Below are 10,286 nucleotides of genomic sequence, written 5' to 3' on the forward strand. Positions count from 1 at the left end.
GTGTGTGTGTTTCTGTTTCACCTGCATTACGAGGACATCCAGCTGTCCCGGCAATATCGAAATATTCTTAAAAGAAGATATATTTACTTGACGAGAAATATGGCATGAAATATTTTATTTTATTTCAGAGAAATCTAACAAAATTTATTTAATGCTTAAAATCTTTTTTAAAAAACATTTTATGAAAAGCATAATTAAAAATAAATCTTTTTTTATTATTTCTAAAGTTTAAAAGCATGCCATTTCAGTTCTGTGTCCTCTATTTTCGGGCAAAAAGTCTTATTTTATTCCACTGGATGGCAGCAAGTACTAGAAAAAAAAGATATTTTCCTCTATCACCTTCCATCACATTGTACAGATCTGAAATGTAGGTGGTGCTCTAACACATTTTAGGGATCACCCATAGACAACAAGTCTTCTTTTTGTGCTGAGAGCTTCCATATGGGATCAAAATCCCGTCAAATGTATTGCGGTCACGGATCCAAAAATAATATAGTAATAATAAGCGCAAAAATAAATAATAAGCACAGATCAAAAAATAACAAATATGAATCAAAAATATATAAACACATTTAAAATATGCTGCAAAAACAACAACAGAAAAATTAAAGCAAAGTCATCAGAATTGCAAACAAAATCATGTTTTCCATGTTATATTACTGTTTGTTGAGCTCTCTGACAATTTCGCTCATATTTTCATTTTTTCGTACGCTTACACTGTATTTTTCTTTGCTTTTGTTTCCAAGTTCTGCGTTTAGTTTTCCAGAATGTGTGAGTTGAGTTTCATGTAAATCAGGGGCCGTTTTGCGTCCCTATTGGTCCACTAGTTCTTGATTGACAGCTCCTCTTCTAGCCAATCATTGGAAGAGGGGCGGTGACGTCACTCCAGTGCGACTCCAATGGCTGCTGCTCAATATTATATTATATGTGTCTGTTTTGAGTATTTTCTGCAGCTCTAGGACACAATGTGTTGTCCGAGTAGGTCATCAGATGAGTCTTTAGTTTAGGCATTATTTAAGACTCCCTTGTTTGTAGGTTATTAGCTGCATATCTTAAAAACACGTCTGTGTTGGTGTGGATGTTTGATGCATGTTTTTACTAGCTGTACCAATGTAGTCACGAGTTCAGAACACAACTTGATCCGCTTTTCCATGTTGTTGAATGTGCCGTTATGTACTGATCCTACGTTGGCATCGTTGGCACGGTTGCATGTAGTTTCTTTTTCCACGATACTGCAGCGAAATCTGAAACAAGTGACCAAGCGTCCCCACGTCAATAAATAATGCAGTAAAGTTGGCTTGACGTTGGATGTTCTTTATTCACAAATAGTCGCAAATTTAGGGACCGTCTCTAAAGATACAGGCAACATTTGCGCATACATATCCAAAACATTTACAAACATTTCCATAATATAGAGAATACATCTTCAGTAACATTTGAAGCAAATGACTTAGTCATACAACCAACTCCAAAGTGTGCATGTAGGTGTCAGCAATAATGCACACCTTTTAGATTTTTGATACCATTAAAAACAAATGTCCAATGATATGTAAGCATTTCTATATTCATCAGTATTGTAATAGGCCTTGGTGTCGGGATATGGATTTTATTTCATGGAAAAGCGGATCAAGTTGTGTTCTGAACTCGTGACTACATTGGTACAGCTAGTAAAAACATGCATCAAACATCCACACCAACACAGACGTGTTTTTAAGATATGCAGCTAATAACCTACAAACAAGGAAGTCTTAAATAATGCCTAAACTAAAGACTCATCTGATTCGATACATGTGTTATCAGACTATGATAATGACCTACTCGGACAACACATTGTGTCCTAGAGCTGCAGAAAATACTCAAAACAGACACATGCAGCGTATCTATCAACCACATATAATATAATATTGAGCAGCAGCCATTGGAGTCGCACTGGAGTGACGTCACCGCCCCTCTTCCAATGATTGGCTAGAAGAGGAGCTGTCAATCAAGAACTAGTGGACCAATAGGGACGCAAAATGGCCCCTGATTTACATGAAACTCTACTCACACATTCTGGAAAACTAAACGCAGAACTTGGAAACAAAAGCAAAGAAAAATACAGTGTAAGCGTACGAAAAAAATGAAAATATGAGCGAAATTGTCAGAGAGCTCAACAAACAGTAATATAACATGGAAAACATGATTTTGTTTGCAATTCTGATGACTTTGCTTGAATTTTTCTGATGTTTTTGCAGCATATTTTAAATGTGTTTATATATTTTTGATTCATATTTGTTATTTTTTTTGATCTGTGCTTATTATTTTGATTCACGCTTATTATTTCTGGATCCGTGACCGCAGTACATTTGACGAGATTTTGATCCCATACTTCCACAATGTTTTGTTGAATATCTTGACTTTTCAGTTGTCCAGAAGCCCAATCTAGGTGTCATTGGAAAACAGAGAATCCCAGCTTTACAATGATGTGTAAACTTTCATCTTCTATAGATGAGAACCTATTTTGCTGATGATTTGTTTCTCCTACTTTTTATACTAAACGTCATATTTTGTTCAACATTTTTTTGACACAACACTGGATTATTCACCCAATGCAAGCTCACAAACAAGTAAACAAGTAATTTCTTGAACTCATTTTAAAGCTAACCACCCAAGGTAAGATTTGATATAAAGTTTGAGGCTATTTGGGGCTTACAGATCAGTGGTCAGCACAGAAAAAGACATTTGCATTTTATGTCTCACCTAAATATCAAATTTCACTTTGTGATATTTTAGAAAATAATTCAAACTGTGGTATTATGACAACAAAATAAACTGTACAGTCACCTTCCTGAGAATGAGAGCTTTCATGTGATATAGAGGATGACGTGTCTAATTTTAAAATTTCTACAACGTTACCTCTAGGTGGAGCCAATTTGTGACACAAAGGTTTTCAGGCCTTATTTTGTATTTTATGTAACTGAATGCAAAATTGATGGGGTTCTCTAAAAAGACCAGATTCTAAGCTTTCATATGATACCACATATGCCTAACAGGGACGTCAGTGTTTTAAGTGTTAAAATGGCTTGCCATATAGCGCCTCCCGCCATGAGGATTTCTTAATTAGTATTTTGTCATGTTCTCCAGCAAAAAATCTAAACATTCTTAAAACAAGATAAATTTACTTGACAAGCAAAATGGCAACAGATATTTTGTCTTGTTTTCAGAGAAATCTAGTTTAGGCTTAATTCAAGAAATAAAAATCTGCCCGTGGGATAAAAAAAAAACAAAATTATCTTGTTTTCCCTTTGAATTCAGTTTATTTTTCTTACCATATTGCCAAACATATTTTTCTTGTTTTAAGACTTATAAAAGTTAGTTATATTTCTCTGAAAACAAAGCAAAATATATTTAGCCATTTTACTTGTCAAGTAAATTTATCTTGTTTTAAGAATGTTTAAATTTAAAAGACAAAAATACTAATTAAAAAAATGTTTTTGCAGTGAAGAAATACAGAAAGGTTTGTTAGGATGAGGTCTGGGATTAGAGGATAGAAAATATCCTAAACTCAGTTTAAAAACGAGTATAAATGACACATAATAGTAGTAACATAACTTGTGTGTTGTGTTTAGGTGATGATAACCTCTCAGTGTACACCAGTCCTCTGTTAGCGGACCTCATCGAAGGAGCCATCAAACAAGTTTGTGTCTTATACTGACTTCAAGTGTTTTAATTGTTTGTGTCTTTATGATTTGTGTGTTTTTATACCACAACATTATAGAATTCTCAACTCTGATTGGTTGAGCTTTGTTGATCATGTTACAGATCAGAACGCCACATTCTTTTCAAACTGTTACAATGTTTCAAATAAACTGACTTTAACTGATGAAGTAAACAGATTCTACACATGAGAGATTTTGTGATGAAAACCTTACATATTTATCATCAGTATTTGATATTGAGAGATGATGATGGAACCAGAATGTTTTCTAATCTGAGTCTGTATGCTGTTGGTCCAGGTTTGAATGTGTTACAGTGAGTTCATGTTGGTTTCAGGTTGAACATCCCAAACACACGGGTCAGTCGATTCTCTCTCTGGTGCAGCGACAGGGCGGCTGGAGAAACATGTGAGTGTTTAAGATGTTTATGATCTGATTCATATTTCATCAAACCAGTTACACATTCTTTCATTTTGAGCCCCTTGCTCATAGAAGCAAGTTACTATACCTAAATGTTTGCGATATTGTATGTATCGTAAAATGAGCACTTGAGGCGCTACAACAACGACTTTTTTTCACTTTCACACAAATCACGAATAAAACAGCTCGTAAACACATATTTTTCACCCTGTTCCTCACACAGTGCAATCTTGTGACATCTAAACACTTTTACTATAGCGCATGACTTATGTTAACTGTTGCATTGCATAACCAACTACATTTACAAGCTTGTTCGATTTGCGCAGTAGCTCGACTGATAGAGCATTACACTTGTGATGTAAAGGAGCGGGTACGGGTCCTGGAGAGCACATGAGTCCACACGTGAACCCAAAGTGTCATAGAAACAGCACAATATGACTTAATTGTGTTTTTCATCTCACATTTGCTTTGACACTATCAGTTAGGTTTAGGTTTAAGGTTTAGGGTAGGGAGGTCGCTTTTGTTCATTTAAAACTCGCTTTTAGCCTCATTTCACCTCAGAACTGGAACCACGTAATTTCTTTTGTCAAAAATGTTGCCAGAGTCGTGCAATTTTTATGAAATCAGGCTGGGTTTTCCTAATGTTTAATCTGTACTAGTTTTGTTCATTTCTGTGTTTTCATACTTTTGTTTGTTTGTTACACAACATATGTTTGCTGCAGAGTGAAGCCGTTGTATTTAAACAGCGGTGCGTACAGTTTCACCACATTTGGAGGAGTTCCTGCTATGGAGCTGCATTTCGTTGAGGTAAAACCATAGTAATAGATTAAGTAGAACGAATTAGCATGAAATTATAGATATCTCTGAAAATGGGTGAGGCTTAGCAGCTCAGATGTGATATGTTAAGTTCTTAGAATATTTAGCATTATTATAAATTGAATATATTAACCCTTGTGCGACCTTCGGGACATTTTTGTCTTTTTCATTTTTATTTTTTCGATTATTTTGGCTGTGTTAATGCCAGTGGCATACATTTTGCCAAAGGTGTGTATTTTTGGGGAAATTTTGATATTTCAACCTCAGTTCCTATAATGCATCTATAATACACAAAATAGTTACACTCAGGACCTTCAGGACAAAAATGTCCCCATTGAAACCCATTAAAACTGCAATATTTGATCCCAGTGCCATTAAAGCATAAAATCATGAATTCTATGATATTATGCTTTTATTCTGGAGCCCTGACTTCAACATTTACATTTTTAATATTTTCCACCAGATGGCGCCATTTTTCTCATGTTTAGCCTATGGAGCAAATACATGCTTTTCCCCTATTCTCTGTTTGCTGTATTATAGAGCAATGCAGGACAATTGAATAAATGATGCAGATAAAAGTGTGTGTGTGTGTTGGTATGGATGTCAGAGTGTGTTTTATATGTGTGTGTTGAGAAATGTGTGTGTGTGTGTGTGTGTGTGTGTGTGTACAAAACAACAGTGGCATTATGTAAACAAACTGGCATTTAAAGGGTTAAAATCCTTAAAATGAATGAATATTTGGTAGTTATGATCAGGACTGATGTAACTCATTGAAAGTGGAAAATAATATGAATATATAATATTATTATGGCAGTTTTTTGATGTGGATGTTTTTGTCCTCTAAGGATCTCTGAGTAACGCACAAGGGTTAAATATACTCTCTATATAAATTGATATATAATTGATAAGGGTAACACAAAATAATAGTTAGCTTTGAATGTGGCTCAATGGAGGTTTAAGCTTTCTGCGCTACTCCACACCACCTTGAGGAAGAAGCATTTTGTCTCACAGGAAACAGTTAATAGCTAGTAACATTTGCTGCCCAATGGGTGAAACAGACATAAACATCTGCAAAAATATGTGTAAATATAATATAATATTTCTTATTATATGCCAGTCTCTCTAACAATCTCTTTCTCTGTTCAGGATGCTCGTACGTACCCGTTTGTGAACACTCAGTTGGACAGCGTCGGGCGTCTGCAGGAGCTTCTTCAGGGGCGTTTGGGTTCAGTGGGTCGAGCTGTTGGTGAACTGGTGGGCCTGATGGTTCTGAAACTGTCACATGATCACATACTTCCACTGGACGTCACCTGCTACAGCAGCACAGCACTACAGCTCAGCTCTAAACTCAGCCTGCACGCTGGTCAACTACAGGTACAACACACACACAGGTCAGAAGCCTCAAGTCAGTGTGATTTCAGCTTTATTCCTAACGAAGAACTACACTACCCATAATCCTCAAGAGTGATCCACCAATCAGAGAAGTCCCTGTTATTATGGACATAACAGTTTCACTCATATTATTCGTCTGTAACCACATACATGGATATAATAAAACATGATGCGTGGAAAAGAAACTGTCGGCAGTTTGAGTGAGTTTGATTCGTACGTTGATAGATCGTTCATCTTACTAATGATATGATGCCTTGAGCACTGCTGCAGGTTATATGAATAAACTCTCCCCTGCAGAATGTGCATTTTTAGGGACAAGATTTTCAATGTCTAATTACTGAATGAAATCTAAGTTTTACTAGCAATATGTCTCATCTGTGATCAGATTTTCAAAAGACATGGCCAGACGTGCAGTCCACCAATAACGTTATAGCGAGAGCAGAAGAAACGGCCACTAGTGACATCAAGCACTAAAGTCACTGCATGTGTGTACGGGGCTTAATGTTCATGTGGCGTAACGTTCATTACCGCAGATCATAATTCAGACTTTTCTCTCAGACTTTTCTGTTGCTATGGAAGAGCACCAGGCTACGGAGTAAACGCTAAAATACGTACTTGTGACGAGGAGGTGGGTGGGGCCGGGCCGTGACTACGCACGCCTGGCCCCCAATCGGGCTAATCAGCCGAGGAGAGGGATAAGTGCAGCGGGATGTGGCAGTTCGAGAGAGAGAGAGCCACATGCAGCTACCGTGTGTGTATCTGTGTTTGTGACTTTTTGTTTAAATTAAATATTATTTTGATGGTTCAGCCGGTTCCTGCCTCCACCTTTCCTATTTTTAACCTTGTTACATTGGTGCCGAAACCTGGGAAGGAGGAGGGATGCGCTGTCGTGGAGTCCTCGCCACTGCCGTCCACCCAAAGCAGCAGCTGCGGCACGTCCGCCGGGGGACGGAGGAGTTGCTGCTGGACGCGGAGGAACTGCTGCAATCCGCGAGGAGAGGAGGGGCTCGCTGCCGGCCGCCTGGAGCGGTGGAGCCGCTGCTAGGGACGGAGGGGCTCCCTACCGGCCGCCAGAACGCAGAGGGGCGTTCCATCCGCCAGGGGTTGGAGGACTGGCTCCGGTCTGCCTGGGGAGGAGCGGCTGTCGTCCACCAGAGGGTGGAGGAGTGATCGAGGACCAGGCAACGGCGTGTCTGGGAACCGGCGAGCAAGTTTTTTTCTTTCTCTCTCACTGTCACTCTTCCTTGGCTTTTCCCTTTCCTCTTTTATTTGTTTTTGTTTTTCCCTCCCCTTGTCCCCCTCCCCAGCCCTAGAGAGGTGGGGAAAAGCCTGCCGGCAGGCGGGGCCAGAAGGGCAGGGTTTTATTTTTATAACCATAAATTAACCTTCCCAGAACGTTGCAGGGAGGTTTTTTGTAATAACCTAAAGACAACCTATACAGAACGTTCTCTAATGGTTATTTTTAGGTTTTATTTTTATAACCATAAATTAACCTTCCCAGAACGTTGCAGGGAGGTTTTTTGTAATAACCTAAAGACAGCCTATACAGAACGTTCTCTAATGGTTATTTTTAGGTTGTATTTATATAACCATTTATAAAGTTTTGATACAGGAATATTTTATGTAAACAGTTAAACAATGGATCAACAAAAACATGGATTGTGCGCTGATTTATGATTAATGATGCATGAATGTATGAATACATGAAAATTGAGGTTAAGAGAACGTTAACAGAACGTTAAGGGAACGTTAGGCGAACGTTCTGCTAACATAAATACAACGTTCTATTTATTGAAAGAAAACTTTCCTGGATAACCAAAAACAAACCTTAAAAATGTATGTTCTGGGAACGTTCTGAGAACCAAAAACAAACGTTCCCGAAAACGTTCTGGGAGCCAAAAATTGTTAGACATATCTAGACATAAAAGATCTTAGAAAAGTACTAAAAATAAATGATGAAGACCTGGTCAAAAGTTTCCAGTTCAGTTTTAATGTGACCTTCATATATGAAAAAGAACAAAGCTGAAATCAACCCCGGGGACATGAAAGTGTCCGAAGATGAAGAAATACTTGTTTACTGTATATGCAATTGATTGAGCTGAACTTGTGTTGAACCTGGAATATTCCTTTAAGTTGTGTAGTTTCTGGAAGAGTTTAATAGCTTTAGTGAATAAATACAGTAGTTGTGTTTTCTGAAAAAGAAAATACCTTAAAAATACCCATTATTTTGTTTTGATTTATTTGCAGTGATGTATGTCCATGTCTTAAGTCTCTCTCTGTGTGTGTGTGTGTGTGTGTCAGTCGAGGGGTTTGTCTCTGCAGTGGATTTTTAGTGCGAGAGGAGATTACAGCAGAGCCGCTAAAAAACTGCAGGAGACCATAAAGAACAGCGACGTTCAGGACGAAAGACTCGCCAGATTGTATAACACACGCATCATGAGGGTAAACGCGCACACACACACATATTTTTCCCTCCAAAGTTCACCCAAATTTTTTAAATTCTGTCATCATTTACTCACCCTCATGTTGTTCCAAACGTGAAACTGCACCTTAATGTGTTTGCTGTCTACAGGTGGAATACTACTTCCTGTCGCAGTACGTGTCAGTGGTCGAGACGCCGTTCCGTCATGTGCTACACGGGCGCGGTGATCACACTCTGAGCGCGCTCGCTGAGCATCTCTCTCTCCTGCGCTCTGACCCGCACCTGTTCGACGAGGCCCGTTTCCGACGGCAACTGGCTCTCTTCACCTGGACGCTACAGGGCGCCGCTAACGCGCTCAGCGGCGACGTGTGGAACATCGACAACCCTCTGTAGAGCTCCACGACTGCAGAATCAACTCAGGGTCATTCCTTTAGCATTTATTTTACCCACACCGTGAATAACTCAGTCTACAACATCAAAATACAAAACGTCAACGTTAGTCGAGTATGCTCTTTGAATGTAGAGTTCGGAAAAGTTACTTGCCGCTGGAAACTTGTTGCGTTGCGCCTGGTTAGGATGCAGTGTTACGACGAATATATTTCTCTCTGTGTGTTTGTTCTATTATTATTATTTTGTTTTTCTGTTCTGGTGATCTATGTGACCACTCAATGTCTCCTCGTTAATTTAATGGTTAATTAACAATTATAATTGAGACGTGATTCTTTTTTTATTACTAAGTGATAATGAGACTCTTGTTAATGTGTGCAGTAATTATCGAGAGCAGTGACTCTCATAATTATGACAGTCATACTGTCGTCCAATCAAAAAGCAGCATCTGCTATCAATCAACCCCATGATGTCATAGGACAACAGGGTCGGGTCAGTGATGTCACATGACCCCTCAGACTGTGATGTCATAGAGTTCTAGAGCTCACCTGTTGAATTGTAAATCAGGTGCACCAGTAAATACAAGACAACCATGCTGGGGCGAAAAATCGTGCTGGTTTTAGCCGGTCTGTGGACAGGTTTTAAAGTGGGTTTGGCCAGCTTGGGAGACCAGCTTAAACCAGCTGGTTTGTTTTAGCTATGGCTTCTTATTTCTTGTACTTTTTTCAGCAGGATAATGAAGCAGACTTATTTTAAACGTCTTAAAGTTAGGAATCTGCTCAAAAATACATTGTACTTCGGAGTACATGATCTCCTTTCAGTTTTAGATATTGGTCAGATCTTGATTCGATTGTAAATGTAGACACTGTATTTACATCACGTGCTGTCGCACTTAAATAAAAAAAAATGTAATCTCAAATTCCAGTGTTGTTTTTTTTAATTCAGCATTTTGAATGTGTGCAAAAGACGTTGAGCTGCTCGCGCAGGGTCTCTGAAAGGAGGTTTTCTGAGGTGCGTGAGACACTTTTAGTTCACGATAAATTGTATTAATGACTTTTAAAAAGTCATGATTAAACAGAGTACTTTAAAAAAACATTAAGGTGTGGCTTATGAGTAGTCATTACATACAGAGAGCTGTTAATTACGGTGGCGCA

The 10,286-nt window shown here is 38.5% G+C and overlaps 1 protein-coding gene across 2 annotated transcripts in view; it reads left to right on the forward strand.

The window, feature by feature from the left end:
• LOC127419324 (transferrin receptor protein 2-like) overlaps window positions 1–10,068 on the forward strand; it is a 23,698-nt gene extending 13,630 nt beyond the window's left edge. For both annotated transcript variants that reach the window (XM_051660661.1, XM_051660660.1), the window contains 6 exons: window positions 3,609–3,676; window positions 4,033–4,103; window positions 4,838–4,922; window positions 6,078–6,305; window positions 8,625–8,765; window positions 8,896–10,068. In XM_051660661.1, the coding sequence (XP_051516621.1) occupies window positions 3,609–3,676; window positions 4,033–4,103; window positions 4,838–4,922; window positions 6,078–6,305; window positions 8,625–8,765; window positions 8,896–9,138 (836 nt within the window). In that variant the 3' untranslated portion in view covers window positions 9,139–10,068. The remainder of the gene's footprint in view (window positions 1–3,608; window positions 3,677–4,032; window positions 4,104–4,837; window positions 4,923–6,077; window positions 6,306–8,624; window positions 8,766–8,895) is intronic.
• The last annotated feature ends 218 nt before the right edge of the window (window positions 10,069–10,286 follow it).

This window comes from Myxocyprinus asiaticus, chromosome 28, assembly GCF_019703515.2.
Source record: "Myxocyprinus asiaticus isolate MX2 ecotype Aquarium Trade chromosome 28, UBuf_Myxa_2, whole genome shotgun sequence".
In the NCBI taxonomy this organism is placed as follows: domain Eukaryota; kingdom Metazoa; phylum Chordata; class Actinopteri; order Cypriniformes; family Catostomidae; genus Myxocyprinus; species Myxocyprinus asiaticus.